General features: G+C 41.7%; 1 protein-coding gene across 12 annotated transcripts in view; it reads left to right on the top strand.

Annotated features, from left to right (window-relative positions):
• The first annotated feature begins 2,226 nt into the window (after positions 1 to 2,226).
• Positions 2,227 to 19,286, top strand: part of rapgef1b (Rap guanine nucleotide exchange factor (GEF) 1b) — a 56,563-nt gene continuing 39,503 nt past the window's right edge. For 4 of the 12 annotated variants that reach the window (XM_050053385.1, XM_050053386.1, XM_050053383.1 and 1 more), the window contains exon 1: positions 2,228 to 2,517. In XM_050053385.1, coding sequence (XP_049909342.1) covers positions 2,490 to 2,517 — 28 coding nt within the window. In that variant the 5' untranslated portion in view covers positions 2,228 to 2,489. Of the gene's footprint in view, positions 2,518 to 19,286 lie in introns of all 12 variants that reach the window. The other 8 variants (XM_050053392.1, XM_050053391.1, XM_050053389.1 and 5 more) reach the window with 3 other exon arrangements.

The following is a 19,286-nucleotide window of genomic DNA, read 5'->3' as shown; positions in this document are numbered from 1 at the left end:
GAAATCAGCTGTAGAGATGTCTGCCTGCTCTCCCATGTAATGGAACTAGATGGCACTCAGCTTGTGGTGCTCAAAGCGCCAAAATAATACATTTGAAAAACTCAACAGCAATGTCTCTTTCCAGAAATCATGACCTGGTTACTCAAGATAATCCACGGACCTTGTTGTGAGCAGTTTGATATAGGAACTATTTTCTGTCTACCGAAGTACACCCACTAACTGTATCACTGTGCAGAGGGAGGCATGCAGATAACTCTAACACACCAAAACAATCTAGACTGATAAATAGCACTACATGTAAGAGGGGGAATATGTATTTTTGATTTTGGGTTGAACTGTCTCTTTAGGATTGGGTGAAGAAAAATGACTATTATATACACTGTGACATACACATATATACACAGTGATGATGCATAAAAAAACATCAGGGTTTCCTGCAGGGTTTTACAGCAGAGTAGGGCCACCTCACCTGAAACAAAGCACACCTCCGCTAACATCATTAAAATTATTACACTTTTATGAAAAAAAACCCCAACCCATTAATGTTTATGAGGAAAGAGCATATATTTAAGTTTGTCTGTTGTTCAGGCATCCACTCACTAAACTGATCACTTACCACCTCGGCTAAACAATATACTGAGGGAAACCCTGCACATAATGAAAATTAAAATAGTACACAAAATGATAAGCCTCCATGTTAAGGAAATGGCTGAAAGTCTCATGCTCTCTTATCAGTGTAAGCACTGAATCAGGAAACACCCTAACCTGACCTAGCAGAGGAACACATGAGCACACAATAGAACAGCCTTGATGCTAACCTGTGGAAGGCACTGGAGAGCTATGACGGAAAAGAAAAACTGTATGGACCACAACAATATTCTTATAAAGAAGATGGAGTAGAGGACTAACACTCCCAGGAGGAAGCTGCACAGTGTGCCAAGGCATTTTTCTGGGGAAGAGTCTAACTTCTAATGTGCAGAGCAAGAGGAATATTGACACCGATAATACCTTCAGTAGAATGATTAAAGATACAGTTTGATAACAAGCAAAAATCTTGTCCAGGTTGTCTCATTTAGATCAAAATCAGTTTTTTTTGTTCAAGAAAGAAAAAAGGCGTGCATAAAAAAAGTTTCAGTCATATATTCCAAAATCGTGAATAACAGATATCAGCTACCCTGTGAATTACGGCAAACGTCAGTGGCTAAAGCTTTAAAACCAGACCACACTGATAAAATGGTAGGAATATGCTATTTTGTTAAAGTCTGCCATATATTAATGTAATCAATGTAAATGAGGCTCTTAAGCCATTACAGAATAACCTAGAAAATGTGATCTGTTGAGTTTACTGTGAAGTGAATCGTTGATATTTACATGTAAAATTTCTAATCACTGAATGTACCATTTCAAAACAACACTGCTGATCATCCTTTTAATCTGTATTTTTAGGGTCAGTTGTCGCTTTTGGCCAGTGATGGTTGGTTTAGTTTTTGAACTTCTTTTTCTAGCCAACAGGCTTTGTCATTTCATTAGCCCCGTGCTGCTGAGATCAATGATGAGGTCAGGAATGACTGTGTGATGGCATGGACTACAGCTTTTAACTGGGTCATATAACACCCATTCAAGCTGTCCAGCAGTGGTTTCTTCTCTTCCATCTGTGTATGTACTGAAAATACTAAAATTTGATTTTGCCTAGCAGTGCCTTTTTTGCTCAAGTGGATGAATTTAATTGTGTTTTTTGCAGGTGGGAACTGCATTCTGCACAACTTCTCAATTTTGATGTTTTGGGAACTCCATGTTATTGTGTGCATGCAAAACACAGCAGATGTAGTTTGTGAGTCCATACAGAATCTATGATATTTTTGAATCACTTTTTTAACACGCCTTTTCCTCGGCAATTTATTCAGTTTTCTTTTTGTATTATTTTAACTGCACTTCTGAAATGTTCCAACCCTGATTCTATAATGTAAAGTATTTTGTAACTTTGTTTTGAAGAGTGCTGCATGTTCATTATTGTTATTATTATGTGCAATGCTTGCCATCTCTATGTTATTATTCCATGGTGCCCACAAATGCACCGCACTTAATATCTAACCCTGGAAACAAACAACTGATGTGAGCTCCAACTCTTTGAATTGAAATTGAAACACGCCCATCCTCTTGTTGACAGATTGACATGACTAATTCCTCCCGCAGGGGGGCGCTGCTCTACTGGATGAGGCGCTCTCTGCCCGAGTCTAGGTTCAAGACATTACCGAGTGTGTGTGTTGTGTGTATCCAGTGAAAATTACCCGGAGACGGACTGAGACAGTTTTTGACCGTACCAATGTGTGTTGCCTATAAATATATAACGTTAAACCCGGCGGAATCATCACATGGACACAACGGCGTATCGAAAATGACGGAATAATCGGAGGAGACACACGGCGAGGCTCGTCTGTAGCTAACGTTTTGTTGAACTGCGAGTGGGATCACAGCTGCTGGCTACGAAAATGTCGGGAAAAATAGAGAGCAAGCAAGGTAAGTGCTGCCCGGCTAGACTCAAGCACACTGCTCCACCTCACCGGATAACGGTATTCCTCACACGGGGCACGGATGAATCAAATGTGGGGTCTATGGACTCGGTACATATGTTAAACGGCGCTCCAGATACCGCTGGACGGATATGTGGAGTGTAAATGGTGGTTTAATTGGGCCTTATGGATTGTTCTTTTCTCGGCTATCCAGTTAAAATAAAGCGTCACCGTATCAGCTAACGTTAGCTATTAGCTACTGAGCAAACGGCTTTTCTGTAACGTTAACGTTACCATTTCAGCCTCATACTGGTTAGTAGTAACTAGCTGGTTTAGTGACCAGTGAATGATTTACGTTGGTACTATCCCAGCAATTTAGCGAGAGAGATGTCGTGAGCTAGCTAGCATAGAAAATACCATTTAAATGTGCTATTCTACTTCACCGGCATTTCACCATTGACACTCTCAGCTCAGCGGTCGTAAATATACCCTGCTTTGATTGTTTGGGAGCATCTCCAACATTCAGGAACAAATCTCAGCTTTTCATCCGTGAAGGAACATTTTAACACAATTAAATACTTGAGCGTTATGTGTTTAAAATTATTCTCCTGCTTCATAGTTTGCTTCATAGTAAGCTAACATTTAAGATGGGTTTGTAACGGGGGCTAGCAACAGCTAAGGGTTAGCTTTTCACGAGCTAACGCTAGCTACGTTGTTACCTAGTACACTGGAGTTGAAATGCGTTCACGCCCAAGACTGTCGTGTGTATTTGTGTTGTGTTGGTTTCCACATTGTGTGCACGTGGCATTTTTTCCTTCTGCTTTGACCCCTTGTTGTGTATGTCTGCCAGCGCCGTTCATTTTGTATGCAGCTTTAAGGACAAATAAAGCAGTGCAAAGCGCACTCAGTATGAGGGGAAACAGGGTGGTCTCGGGTATGCTTTGGAAAGGAAACTTTATACCCGCCAGCTACACTTGCATCCCACTCCACCAGCTGTCTCCCTGCTTCGCTCCACATAACAGTCCTGTCCGGTGATGCCTGCAGTAAATGGACACACACACACACACACACACACACACCAGCACAGTCACACAGCTCCCAGTAACAGGGGAGGGAGTGTCATCCACCACTAGCTCAGTCATTCTTCATAGGCGTAAAAGTTTCCGATTCCTTTCGTGTCTTGCAGACAGATGACTACATATGGTCACAGCTAAATGAAAACTCTGAGGCAGTGTAGTTTCTGCAGAGTGTGGTTCAATGACAAGTTAAAAGAAAAAATAAAGGCTAAGGATAATAGAGCCCAATGCATCACTTCTCCCATGGATCTGTGTCCCCAGACTTCTGGTCACATGTGTCCATCGATCCCAAATATGTACCCAGAGGACACACTATGCTGGATGAAATGGAAACAGGGGGCAAGGCTGGGGACTCATGGTGGCACTGAAAAATTGTGCAGCAGGCATAGTGTCAGTGTCAGCTTGTTAAGCCTTTTCCTCAGAGAGAGACAGTGTGTGTGTGTGTGTGTGTGTGTGTGTGTGTGTGTGTGTGTGTGTGTGTGTGTAAGGATTGGAGTAAAAAGATGGTGTTAAAAGGAGACTCTTGTCTATGTGAGCTTAGGCTGCGGAGACTCCACAGAAAAGGGACCAGTTTTAGACCTCGACAGAAGGAGATTAATTCACTGGTGCCTCGAGGAGCAAATTAAAACGGAAAAGATTTGGATGAAGCGAAGTAAAGTTCCCGTCTGTAAGTAGGGATTCCTGCACATGGATATAGTCATCACAGGTTAAGGTTTAAATGGTGATATAATGCAGATGGTTACCAGGACACAGACCAAGCAGAACTATCAATGCACACATGGACACCGAGCTCCAGCAGGAGACTTATGGCCAGCATTTCTTCCAAAGCTGCATCAACATACTCTCTTATCGCCATGGATACTGTATCCTGCTGTCACGGACTTGTCCTCTCTTGGGGGTTAAACACTGACACACTGTTACCTGTTTGGAGCCTTCTCTCCCATTTGTGCGGAGCTTAGCTAGGCTGTCATCACCTGGAGAATCACGTGGGTGGGTCTTCTGTCTGTTTTGAGCACTAAACCCCACTCTGTGTATACGCACCCTCATGACTTCATCACTCAGGCAGCTCAAACTGTGATCCATAAACAGAGCAACAGCAGCAGACAGCTAAAGTCATCTCAAATGCTTTCCTTGGAGAAAAGGAACTGGGTGGAGCAAAGTGAGGATGTGGGAGTGTGGGTTTTTATTTGGATTTTCACACTGTTTACTGTGTTGGATTTGTTAAATGGACTCAGAAAAGTGGGCAGTAGTTTAATTGGATTGTTGGTACTCAAATCTGATGTTTTAAACCCACCTTTAGACATGTGCATATGATGTGTTAATAAGTGATCTAGTCTGTTACGTCCATGTCAGCATTAACTTACAGAGGTCTCTTCAATTTTTTATCCACAATGGGGAAATTTCATTTGGTGCAAAACCCCAGCTAATGATGAGTGATTTGAAATAGACTGGGTGTGCCTTTATTGTGTATGAAATAAAAATACTTTATGCTCATTATCTCTGAATTACCAGGCCTCAACAGTAATAATTGCCCAATTGCCCGGGGCAAGTAAAACACCATGTCAGGCCAGTAAATCTAGCAGCTCACTTGCCCGGTTAGGCAAGTGTTTAAACAAAAATGAAATGCATTGTTTTTTCTAGAGGTCATGATGGAAATAGCTAAAGAGTGAGCCATCTCGCTTCCTCGTCAGCTTTGTTCAGAGTTGCACATGTGCAATACTGCTTGGGCACTCACTCACGAGAAATTTGTGGCAGGCAAAGGCAAAGTTTGTGAGCTGAAGTGCAAGCAAGCATTTTGGTTATGTTGGCAACAGAAATTTATTTTGGTGGCGTTAGAGGATGTGGGTGAATCTCCAACAATGTATTGTGCAGTTCGCTGTAAGTTTGAGAGCAAGGCAGATAATACAGAATCATGACAATTAACTTTTACCTTTTGATGTATTGAGATAATCACGAATAAATAAAACAGTTGGTATAGTGTCAAGTAAAAATAGACTTTGGGCAAGTAGATTTCTGACCCACTTGTTCGACCAGGCAAGTTTAAAAAACATTAATGCTGAACCCTGAATACCATATTTTGTTGTTGAGAGTTACTGCTCTGTATGGGACTCGCCCACTGAGCCATTAAATGTGTTGGAAATTAATTTTTTGGTCCACCTGCCACTGTGGCTGGTGGATTCCAAGATCTACTAGTCACTCAGTCGGTCACCATTGTTGTTTTGGCAGGTGAATAAAGCAAATCTAACACCCACTTGCATATTTTACCAGCATTTGCCTGGTGGCTGGTTCCAATTTCCAACCCTGGCCGTTACCCAGGTTCAGACTCTGTGTGTTGTGTGGCACTGGCTTGTGAATGCCAACCGATATTAGTAAAATTGCTCATTGTTTACTTTGTGTATTTGGCTAATGTAATGCTTGTAATGACCTAATGAAACACCCTGGAATGAGTCCACTGTTGCAGTTATAGTTGGCAGTGATAGATTTAATGCGACACCCTTACAACAAGCTGTGACACAGGACTTTAGTACAGCAAGCGCCTTTTGGCTTCATGTTGCAGAATATAACCTGCATCCACTTTTCTGTTTATCATTCCTGTAGAAAAATATAGTGGAGATACACATCTGCTGTGACTACATTTTTTTGCTGAGATAAGGAGGTCATCCTGTGTGTGAAGACTTCATTCATGAATAATTCTAAAATTGAATGGCTTGACTACAACTTATAACAATTATAGCTGCTCCTTGTTGCCAGGATATGAGGATATGTGCACTGTGTTCATTTTACAGAGCATGAAAGTTGTTTCATTGTGAAGATAAGTAGAAGGTTTAAAACTCAGATTGCTGGTGTCTTTTTTCATGCTGTGTTGAAAAAGCACTGTGATGCAACGGCATATTTATAAAACCATGTGTTAGTAGTTATGCATGGATGTTGTGCACACATTTACCACCTAGTAGGATGCTTGTGTTGCTGTAACGGAACATTCAAAGAAGTCAAAGAAATGTCTTTGAGTGTTGCTTTTGTATCTCTGTCTGGCAAACTTTACAGCAAGAAACGCCCTTATTAACACGCAACTTCATGACTAAACGAAACAAGCCTTAATTGAGACTATTTTTAGTATTATTGCAGTTGCAAAACTTAGGCTGTGTCCTCATTTTCCCCATAGTGACAGGGATTGTGACACAACAGTTTTGGCATGGAAGTGTTGGTAACAAAGTTGTGGGAGTATGTTTTATTATTAGCCTGTCGACTGCTCTGCTACTGGACAGTGAATGGTAGTAGCCAGTCACAGCGGAACTGATCCATCAGTTCCTTATTTTAGGACACACACACACACACACACACACATACATAGTGTTGGAGTGTGTATCTGTGTATTTGCCTTTGAAAGGTTTCAGCCGTAATGCGAAGAGTTTACTCTCAAGCATTCCTAGAGTTAACACTGAAGTGTAAGTCATTTTGATGGCTTTTTGTTTGCTAAGTGGTTACTGCATTACCTTCAGACTGAAATATCTCCTTCCCCTGATGTACAGAAATAGCAAGCTCCACATGCCTTAGTCACCAAAACTCTGAGCAAGAGCTAAAGTAGTCGTGATTACAAAAGGCTTCCCCGGATGATTAGGTTAACGCACATTGCTGATGAGTGATCCCACTGTTGCACAGGGCAGGCTATGGGTCTTGGTTTGACATGCTGCAATTTTGAGGTCTGATGGCAAGAAGCATTTCACCCTCCCTCTCCCACAGAATGAGAGGCTTGCTGTTCCCATATAGGTTTAGCAGTGTTGTAATTAGTTTTTTTTTTTGTGTGTGCGCGCTGTGTATGGGAAAGCAAAAAAAAAAGAAGAAGGAGGGAATAGAACTTAGGGAGAGAAAGAAAGGGGGTGGAGGAAGGTAGCACATTGATGGGAATTGAGTCTCTGCACAGATGGAGAAATGGATGGATTACATGTTGGGAAATGACTGGACCGAGGCTATCAATGAGCAATGGAGGGCTTCGTCTGAGAAAGGCAATCAGGTCTTTGTAACATGAATATATGCAAGGCTGTTCTGCCTTCACCATCCTTCAAGGAATTCAATACTGCTTCCATTTACAGGTCATATTCATCTCTCTACTTCCATGCGCGCTCTTGAGGCTTCTTTCTCGAAGGGGTCCGTCTTAAAAGACGATGCTTCACTCAATTTCTCCGCTGTGTGTTGGCCTGCACGCCACAGTGCAGGTCATTTATTCCCACAAGTGGCCCTGCTCAGTTCCTTGTGACTCTTATGTACATCCCCGCTCCAGATAACTGTGGGTTGGACCCTCTCCAGGACCACTGATGACAGCTTAGACAGCTTCACGCAGACCTTCTGCACAGGATTATGTGATTCTAGACATATCTACAACAAGAACGAATGAATAAAAAACTGGAAAAGCACATTACTTTTTAATTCCTCTCGCCCTCTCTCTGTGCTATTTGTGGATCTTTCCTCCAAAGTGCTGTGTAGTGTGTCTGAGTCAAGCGAGGATGATCATGCGGGCCAGTTAGTTTGTGACTAACTCTCAGCTGTGCTATTGAGTGATAGCTGTGACAATGCCAGCCTGACCAGCAAGTCGTCAGTATACAAGAAGTATAGCCGCCACAATCACTCCTGGACCGGTAGCTGTGTGTGGACACAGGTCTCTTGGATGGGCAATATAAACTGGAGGAGCCAGGCCTCCTCAGAGGACACAGACTCCTCTCTACAGGGGGATCTAGATGAGGACACAGGTAAAGACACACAACTATACACAGTTCTTCTCAAGAGGCATGCATGGTGGACTCTGAGATCAATGCCACACTTGCTGTTTTCGCATTAATGCTGACATAGTCCATTGTTGTAAAGTAAACTAGGTCAGAGTGCTAAATAAACAGGATTTTTTTTTACATTAATCTTTCCCAAAAAGTCCTTTTTTGCATTTTATGTGGGATGAAATGATTATAACAGTGAAGAAAACCGAATATAGCCTTGTGATACTCTGTGTTGTTCCACCATTAAATTAGCACAGAGTTGAAATGCGTCAAAAGAATAGGCATTATTTGAAATGTAAATGAACAGGCTAGAACACAGGCTCTATTTTCTGCTAAGAATTATTCTCAAGCACAAGTCTGGCACAGGAGTAGCTGGTTACAGAAGTTTCATCGCGTGCACACTATGCATTTATTCAACAGTTTTTTGTGAAGCAAATGCATACTTGCATTGTTTTTTTTGGGCCGCACACTCCTTTGTTTAAGGCTGCTGTCGCCAGTTTTGGAGCTTTAATGTAAAAAAGGCTCGCTTGCGGAATGAAATGCAGGGGACATTCCTCGCTGTGCTTTTTGTGTCGTGTGGCTTTTTAGAAGGTGCTCATTTGCTCCGCCGAAAGTCTTGGGTGGACCCAGCCCGAGGAGGCTGCTCTACAGGGCCACAGCCTTCCATCACGGGCTGCCTCTCTGCCTTGTCACCTCCAGAGTTTGTAGACAGAAGCCATGGCTTCTCTAAGCTTGGCTCATCAGGTGAGGATCTGCCAGCATGCTTAGATGCTGGGGTCTTAATCCAGTTACATAATACAAAAGAAACTGGCAATGGTTCCACTGTGGGGCTGTGATCTTGGCTCCTTAAATCCAACCTGCCTGCCTTGCTTCACCGTGGCAAGCTGAGCCTGCTCGTTGGGGTTAACACTGTTTGATTTGTTAATGTTCACAGTGAGTTTGTGCTGCTCCTGTTAAGCTGCGTGAACAGATCCACCCTGGTGAGCCGGTAGCACATAGAGGCTCCATAATTAAGGCAGTTGAGTCCATCATTGTGTAATTACACAGTGCCGAGTGCCATAATACCTTGTTTTGAAAACACACAGTCTGTGGTGCGCTCAGCCTAATAAATCTGTGCATTTCAGCCCAGCGGGCAGTAAGAGTCAGTGTTTGTGTGGGTGTGTGTATCTTCTGTCTGACCTGCCCAGTCTCTGTAGCTGTGATGGCCCTCACTGGGGATGAGTAGTGATGTGTGTTAAAACCGATGGACTGCATGGTGGTACAGATGAGGAGGTCTCACTTCAGCTACCACTGAGTTGGCCATGCTGTAGGGATGCTACACAGTGAGGATTATCAAGAGGATGATTCCACTTTTTCATCATATATAATCAGAATCAGCTGATGCCAATCTTAATGCAGTAACAGCATTTTTAAACTGCAGAAAATCTCAGGATGCATCTGTGTTAACTAATAATGCCTCCTCCACTGTGTCCTAATGTATAGTGCTTGGGTGTCAAGATTGAAGAATTATCTAACCCAGAGTTTCCAGGTTGGATTCAGTCTGATACATTATGAAGTTCAGTAAATCTAAGGGACAAATTAACAACAAGTTAATTGCATCAATGCACTGTGTGGTATAGGCTCAAAGTAATCCTTGATCAGACGCTGGAACTAAAACTAGCAGGGCTGAGAACCACCACTGAAACTCAGTTCTTATTTGTAGTGAGATTTCAACTAAGTTTATGTTTCAGTTTGCTGAGATTTGTGAGATTTTTCAGAACCTGTCGTGCAGAGCTACAAGTTATGGATACATGTATTTCCACTTCAAATCAGAGCGAGTATATAAAATGTTTATTTAATGCCCTTGTTGACTACCAGGCATACATTACAGATACATTAACCACAAAGAATGAAGAAAAGAAAAGCCTGCAAAAGTCTGCATGCAATTTCCTAAGCAGCCAAAGTCAAATGAGCAGCAGGGAGAGAGTCAGAAATAGTGGCCTTGGTGCGACTGTGAATGGCTGAAGGAAAATGTGGTAATCTTGAAAAAAGGGTTTTGTGCCTCTGTGTGTGGTTGTGTGTGAGTGTGTCAAATCATTCAGACCCCAGGGTGGCATGGCTGGGTCAGGGAGCTGGCACACAATGAAGGGGACGTCCCACAGAAGCTGCCAGTTTCCGACGCCAGTCTAAATCAGGAATGAGAGAGAGAAGTTGACATCGCTTGCAAACAAGTCGCTGTTGTTGTCAAGGCAGATGTGGGCGCGAATTTGTATGTGTGAGCGTGTGTGTGCGTGCGTGCGTGTTTGTGTGTGTGCCTCTCTGGGTACAGAAATGATTCTGAATTGTTGGTTTGCTATCTTTTAATGATACCCAAACAGTATATGACATACTTTAATGCAGAAAATGTTTATTACGTCAGTGAAGTTGAAGTGTGGACTTTGTGTTTGACTGTGTCTGCCATGTCTGACCCACTTCCTCCTCATACAGTCTGGATAAGAGAATATGTTTTTAGACTGGCAATAAAACACTGTGGATTTATGAGCTTCTAAGGAAATTGTAAAATACTTGACCAGAGTGAATTAAGTCGGCTTGAGGAGGTCAAACTGAAAACATACCCTAACACTTTGACTTTTTGCCTTTCATATATCATACTTCAGTTAAATAAATTAATTAAAGGGGTAAATTTTAAGTAAGGTAAGGTAAATTTTAAGAAAAACCAAGTTCTGGTGGCGGAATGTGTTCCTGCAGAAAATTGTGCCCACCCTCTGGTCTTCCATCAGGTCACCCTGGTGGCTTCATATTGAACCACAAAACCCTTTTTGCATTGTTAGGGTTGTTACCACTCAAAATTGAGCCGTACTCAAGGGCAAGCTGAGGCGACACTGGAGAGTGGGCACATTGTTTCCACAGCAACACTGTTGGGTCAGGACAGTGTTACTAGTGGTAATGACCAGATGAGTGGTGCCGCTAACGCTAGCTAGCTCCCACCAGACCTGCGGGGTATGCAGTGCAGTAAACTGAAGAGTAGCATAATTAACCTATGTACTGACACGTGTAACTGGTCAAAAATATTCTCTGTGGTTAACCGTTGACATCGCTAGTTCAAATGCAGGCGCGTGCCCAACCACGCTACTTGGCCGTGCAGGAGATTGTTTGTACTGACATGTTTTAAATCGTGATGTTCTGGCAAAAAAGACATCTGTTTGGGAAGTACTGAGAACACAACTAGATAAATGAGACTTGAATTACACTGAACAAGTTGTGTGCAAGTTTGTGAAGGGATGTTTTCATGATAGTTTTAATATAGTGATATAGTTGCCTTTTTTATGGAGTCTGTTCCTCTGGTTTCTCACAGAAGACACATGCAAGAAAAGTAAAGGTTTATTTACATATTCAACATGAAGTTAGTCACTGGTATGCAAATGGACATTTTGCAGGGGAAATACCCCTTTAAATCTTGAAGCAACGTCACAGATGTCTGGTCAAGCAAGTGCATCCTCAGACTGTTAACTCTGAAGATTCACATAGTCAAGTAAAAACCACAGACTTTTCATTGTTCGTTATTTTAACCCAAATAGATCCTCGTGTTCTTCAGTTCCTTGAGGAGTTCTCTAGCAACATCTTTTTGGGGGGGAATTTTGGCTTCATTATTGTCCCAGTGTTTTTTATTATTATCGTTGTGAGGCAACACATATTGGACATCGTTTGCACAAGCATATTTATTATAACAAGCAGCACATGGACAAACTGAAACCAATGGAGGAAAAGAAAAATACACAAAAACAAGCAAGAAAAAAGCCTTTGCTACCCACCAAAAATTATGCCAGAAATAGTGTTTGCTGATGATCTCTTGCCAGTTAAGTAAGGAAACGATATGAAGTTTCAGCAGAGGCCTCCTGTTTGTCTTTTAAAGCTGATTATTTATTTATTTATTTATTTATTTATTTATTTATCCAGATTTAGCACATAGGTCATTTCTGCAAGCCACTGCTTTACTGTAGGTACCCCACCATGTTTCGACAGTCTAATAATGAGTTTTCTTTTAGCTGTAATTAATCCATAAGCAATAAACATTTGCTTTGACCTCCAATAGCATCTAATGTTCACTCCCTGCTGGAGCAAGAGATGTGAGTAGGAGGTTGCAGCTACCCCCTCATCAGAATGCTTTTCTTTATAGACCTCAGATGCATCACTATTTTAGGTTCTATGACTTCTACTTCATTAAAACATAGAAATGAGGCAACAAAAATACACCTATTGGGTCAGATCAGATGTGTTTTAAAGGGTCAGTCATACTCGTATTTGTCTCTGGGTTTGATTGAAGTGTTTTAACATAGACAGCTTTGGCAATAAATGCAAATGTGGTAGAGTCTATCTCATTTGTTCAGTGTGTCTGCTGCAGTGTGTCTGCATTCAGAGGTAGACCAGAGGACAAAACATCAGTCGATCAATAAATCGCTGGAAGATGATATGCAGCTATGTAGACGCAACTTTTTTCATTCATTTTTTCACAGTAAGACTGCGTAATAATGTAATATGTAAAGCCTTTTAAGATGTCATTGTGACATCAAAAAATGACATCTGTATTTTCTATATATTTTGTATTACAGACTGAGGAACTGATCCCAAGTGATTCTGAACAATAGAGCTCTTGCAGTCTTTGTCCCGCCTTCTTTTAAGCTCTCAAATCAAGTTCCTTCCAACTTCAAGTCCTGCCCCAACACGCTGTTTCATGTGGAAAAATGTCAAACCACAAAAGAAACGTACAATCTCAATGCTGTTTTATTAGATCTTTTTCAGAAATATATATGTGACACCACAATAGACTTGGCTCAGTGTTTAGCACGGTTACTATAAATAGAGACATTCATCGTTTTTTATGAAAGAAATTTAGACAAATTAAAAAAAAAAAAACTGAAAAGGAAGTATTGTATCTTCTACAACAGTGCAGAGAGAGTGAAACACGTCAATTGTTTTGCTTGTGCGCGTGATGATTAAAAGAATTTAAAAAGAAACAGTAATGTGTGTTGGATTATTCATCACTGACATAGTTTAAACAACCACTGCCTAATTATAAGTGGCTGTGCGAGGGCGAGTCTTGTTCTTTGTGGCGGACACATCTGTCATCCAAGCCTATTTATAAGAGGCTGTGAAACAATCCGAAAGCAGAGAGTTTGGTTTGCCACAGTGCATTGGAGCTGCAGGATGAGTGTGTATCATTTGGCATCTGTCTGTCAGCCTTGTCCGATGCAGTGTGTGTGCTCAGTGTGTCAAGAGGATGACAAGTAGCCCGCTGTACAGACAAGATCAGCTTTGTACAGACACTCTAACACGGGGAGAGTGGTACCACTCCTCGCTGCTTGAGGCCATTTACTCACAAGAACGCCGTTGCTTATGCTTCTCTGTATCTGTCTCTGTCTTGTACTATGGCAGTGAAGTGATTGGCTCTCTTGTGGCTGTTTGTCTGTGTGTAGGATCAGTCTCCTATCTCTAAGGGACCCCTAAGTGCTTTATAGTGCCTGTTTGCTTCGTGCTCTCTTGCCAAACAGCTGCCGTTCACTGAGATCTCTGAATTCATCTCAGTAGATCACAGGGTTTTTAGCTGTCGCAGTGTCTCTGTTCGGGTGCTGCTTGATGTTACAGATACTGACAAGCTGGGTATTTATAGCACTTTGTGGTTCTTTAGTCTATTGGTTTCACCCAAGGTGAACCTGCTGCCTGTCTGTCTCTGCCGAAACACTCAGTTCAGAAAGCGAGCTTTAAATGGAATTCTAGAAAATGCAGTAAACCACTGTAGGCAGAAGGTCACTTGGAAGGTTGGGACCGTTTTGAGCGCGTTTTTGTGGAATGGTTGTGTGGCACAGTGAGCGTCTTTGTCTTGTGTGAGTTTCAGTGCACTGTGTTATTAGGTCTTTGCCTGTTTAGGTGAGGTAAGTTGTTATACAGGGGAGCTGTAGCAGCAGAGGTTTTGAGTCCAGGCTTCTCTGGACTGTGAGGTTTGTCCAGAAAAGAGGGAGCGGCTCTCAGCGAGGGAGACAAGGGACAGGAAATTGTGCCAGTGGCCTCGGCGTCAGGGGGGAAGGAACAGGAGGGGTACCCAGGATGGCGTGTACGTGTGTGTGTGTGTGCTGTGTGATTTCCCGCTTTCAACACTCTACCTCACATTTGCTTACTAGGGTTGGATAGCATCCACATTTGAACCGATAGTGGTACCTGCGATACCGAACCGAAGGATACAATTTATCGGTACTTAACTCTTCTTCAGAACATTCTGTTATTTATTTAGAACATTTTATACATCACACACATATCACCCCTCCCAAACCCATCCCTAAACCTCCAGCCTGTCAATCCGTCACCAGGGCATAGCATGTGAACCCTGTCATGTGTGTCTCAGAGGACGCACAGCAACTGCAGTAATGTTGTAAAGTAGTAGTGCTTTATTGAGAATTAATCTTGCTTTTATGCGCATAATATTGTAAGATAGACTTGAAGCGTAAATAGACGCTTCAGGTCCCAGTTACGCCTTTGGGATGCAGCTGAGTCGCGAGCCTGAATGGTATTACATATTAGAGATATTGCAGTGAGTGCTGTCTGTGCCATTGTTCGCCATTGCCCTGACTCTGTGACATGACTCTACTCTCTCTCACCAAGATGCAGTTGCAGGTACCAAAATTTGGCACTGTTTGATCTAACATGAATTGGTACACAGTGGTACCAATGTAAATTGGTCAGTACCCTTAATACCAAGTTTGGTGCCTTACCTAAGTGCTTACCCAGTCCTCCACTGTAATTTTGACATTGTCTGTAGCCTCATTCCTCCCATACATCAGCGCAATGATGAGCTGTCACCACCTTGGTTTCCCAATATGGTTGAGAAAAAAATCAATATCACAATTACTGCTACACGTAACGATTTAAAATGTAATTATTTTCTAAATTAATTCATTAGGGCAGTTAATTGGTCGTCAAATGTGTGGAAATAGTGAAAATGCCCAGATGATGTTGTCAAATTCCATGTTTTGTCCAACAAACAGTCCAAAATCTAAATATATGCAGTGAACTATCACATAAAAAGCAACAAATTATCACTGTGGAGAAGCTGAAAGTAGTATGTGTCTCAAAATATTAAATATTTAATTAGTTGCATTAATTTAACCAATAACTTGGGCTTAGTCATTTGATCCCTTTGCCTAAAAAAAACAATAATAAATTGAGAGTGACTATATAATGGTTCAGAAATTTGAGGTTATTTATCTCACAAACCCCTGTTCTCTGATAACACGAGGGAGATGTTTCAATATAGTGTTGCCCATAGTGAGACACCTGAACGAATCTGCTCTGGACATCTGATATTTTATTACCATCCCCATGACAAGGATACTAATTCTTTAGACAAACTAATTTAGAACCAAAATACTGTATATCAGCCCATGTAGAAGATGTGAGCTTTATCTGATGATAACAAGTGATTTCTTCCCTTCCTGTAGTGATACACAGGGACTCTCAAGTTAATTGTGTTTTTAATCTTCCTCAAGGCTACTAGATTTATAGCCTGTACCTACTGTAATAAAAGTTCACCTCTGGACCTTTTCCTATTTTCACTTTGTTGTTTACTCAACCCTTTTGTCACTGTGCCAAATAGTGTGTGCAGCTTGCTTTTCTTTTTTATTTTACAGTTCAGGCATCAAAACCCCCTGTTCATGTGCCGCGGACTGTGTTCTGTGTGTTGTCGACGCTGTCGAAAAGCAGGCCCTGTGGCATCCCCTCTGCAACCTTTCACTTTTCGTTGAATAGTTTAGAGGCACTCTTTGTGTACTCAATTGTTTCTGTCTGGGGATGTGGACGTGCACTGTGTGTATGTGTGTGTCCGTTGTACATAGGACAATTGAATGACCTAGACCTCGGGGCTCCCTCCATAGCTTTCAATACAACCCCACTGAACTGCTTGTGCCAAGTGCTCCTATTAACTAGTTCCATTAACTCGTCCAGTGCCCACTTTGAGACCTCAACCCATGCTCAAACCATACAGATAAAGAGTTACAGCTACGGCAAAAGAGTGGGGATTATTTGAATAATCAGAATAACTTAACAGTCAGTCACAGCCCACAGTCAACAACACTGCCACATGCAGCATGACTAATAAATTGCTGTTAATTTAGTTGTGATTACACACAGACATACTAATATAAAAGATAGGATGTGAAAGAATGGCCATCAAAAGCAGTGGAGCGGAGGAATAAATGAGTAATAATAAGAAAGTAGCTTGGGGGGAGGGGTTGATATGGTAACTGAGCCACCAGCAGCTCCAACAGTATATATATATATTTTTTTTTATTTTTTATTTTTTTGCTCTAGCCCAGTGCACAGTGATGTGCTAATGTGGACAAATAATGTGGTCTTTACCATCATCACACACTACCAAGGAAGGAGGAAATGTGTGGGCTATCTACTAGCAGTGGTACCAGTGAGAATGAACCACCAGTCTAGCTGAGGTAGGAAGGAACAGAGGAGCATAGAGAAATATAGATCAGAGAAAAGATACTGGTAACTCTGCTCTGAGAGAGCTTTGGAAAAAGGAGTTTTGTTGGGCTTCATGGTTAAACAGAGGAGGCATTGAAGCTAGAGACTTGTAAATGTTTATGCCACCACACAATACACAGACCTAATAGTCCCACCCTCTTCCAAAACACCACCTTCCATCAGAGTCAAACCAAATGCATCCATATTGGATCGTACATGTACCAATCTGATCGAGCAGTTTTTACTCTAGAAAATTAAAGATTTCCTCATAAAATATCTCATCAGTAATTAATTGCTTCACCAGAATGGTTCGTGAAATGACTCATTTTGGATTAATACTTTGATAATATTTCAAACATTACCTAGAGAAAAGATGAAAGCTTTTCTTTGGCCCTCTTTACACCTGGGACTAACAAGTGTCCTGGGTGATCGGATCACAAGTATGAGCTCTAAGTACAGGTGTGAATGCACCAAATGTGTCCTCAGTGCATCTTGAGATACAATCTCTCAGACCACATCTGGAGGTGGAGTGTGTAGGCTAATGTGTCTTTGCCACATTAAAAGACTATTTTATTCGATGTCCTTGCTTATCTGACAACCCACTGGGTAAGAAGACTTTCTGTTGGTGCAGTTACACAGCCGCAGAGCTGAAGGACTGTTTCTGGAGCCACTCTTCTCCTAGTGAATGGTCAGTTCAGCATCTGCACTTTAGCATGAGCTAACACAGCAGCAACAGCAGCAGCTGTTAAATGGTCCCAACAGAAATGGCTCGACTCTGTCATTAAATCTGTTAATAGCCGTCAGGTAACATTAGCTGTGTGATGCTTACAGTTAGCCTTGTCACTGTGGCCAGGTGGGCTCTCACCAGCTGTCCTCAGCACGGAGCTCACACTCCTGCAGCAGTAGTCCCCAAGCGACGCTTGTCTTATGATAAACAGAGAGCGAGACAGAAAGAGCGAGCAGGGCAAGGAGGGGCTGCGAATCGATGCGCTGTGTGCAATCCTACATTTAGATAATATTTACATGACAAACCTTATACTGATTAAAAACAAGAAATGAAAATGATTTACGTGTTTATTTCTACATAGAGTAGGGAAGTGAGACCCAATCACAAATGGTCGCTCAAGATGCATGTGGAGATGCAGACAGACATGAAGCTGTCTACTTGTTATTGGATCACCCAAAACGCATATTAATACGAGGTGGAAACAGGCTCTTTGTGAGCTATGACCACAACCACAGCAGGTAAAGTCAACTTCCCTTGAGTGGCACTTCATACAGAAAGTCCCATGCCAGGGTTTACTGTTGATTTCTGTTGCCCATGCATCAGTAGTTACCCTGTCCACTATTTGACAATGTGCTGGAACACACACACCCTTAATCTGCAAATAACATTTATATGTTAACACAGCTCTCTTACAATCTTATCTGGATATTAAACACAAAAATTAGTAAATAATGCCTCATAGTATTAAGAACTAATTTAATATTCAAATGTATACTGTGTGGCATTTTCCTTAAAAATTTACAGATTCATACAGAAGTAATTTCTCTATCTTACTACAGTTTTTCTTGAACTCAATGAATAGAAGCATGCCAGCATCTTTCTCTCTAACTAGACATTGTTCCTTCTGCTAGAAAAGTTAACATGTTTGTGAAATTCCTGTCATTTATACAGCATCACTCTCAGGATCAGGGCTTCACATTAACCTGCCACTACCCCCAATATCTACACATCATCCACCACATGTCATCTGCAAGCTGTGTAATTATGGAACTGTGCATAGTCTGCGCTAACCTCAGCAGCCTTGGGTGCAAGCGTAGTGGTTTATTTTAAGTTATGTTATGACTGTAAGGCAATATGTTTGTTTCTCTTCACTGTTATGCCTCAAACTCTGTTTCTCTGTCATGTTGCTCCAGCAGTATAACCTTGTGACTTTGTGCGTGCAAAATATCTTAGCAAAACATTGCTTTAAGCCACCGTTTTACTGCTGTACAGTGACAGAAGATTCAGATAATAGATTGTGCATCATCAGATCGCTCTTTGTGTTTTAAAGTGCAATGGAAATACGCTTTTCATTTTAGCCGGTCTTTAAACCGAAACAAATGTGTATGTGACTTGATAAATGGTGGATTTGTCCCTTAAATTCCACTGTAGAGGATGTGATGGAAATATTTGGATGTGATGTGTCTGACTTTGGCCATTTATCTTGAGAAATGAGAACACAACATATACAAATAAACAGACTCAAGAATGCAAGGTGTGTCACCAGGAGATTAGGCGGGATTTTGTTGATATGTGCCTCTACATGTTGCTTGTTATGCCTTAATGCAACCGTGTTTTCATCCCTACAGATAATTCTAGTCTCAGTTCACTTTGAAGATGCGTCACACAGTATTGAGTTAGGACTTTTTTATGAGATTGTTTGTTC

The sequence above is a fragment of the Epinephelus moara genome, chromosome 9 (genome assembly GCF_006386435.1).
Source record: "Epinephelus moara isolate mb chromosome 9, YSFRI_EMoa_1.0, whole genome shotgun sequence".
Taxonomy (NCBI): domain Eukaryota; kingdom Metazoa; phylum Chordata; class Actinopteri; order Perciformes; family Serranidae; genus Epinephelus; species Epinephelus moara.
The sequence above is the reverse complement of the archived record's forward strand: the minus strand, read 5'-3'. Positions and strand labels throughout refer to the sequence as shown.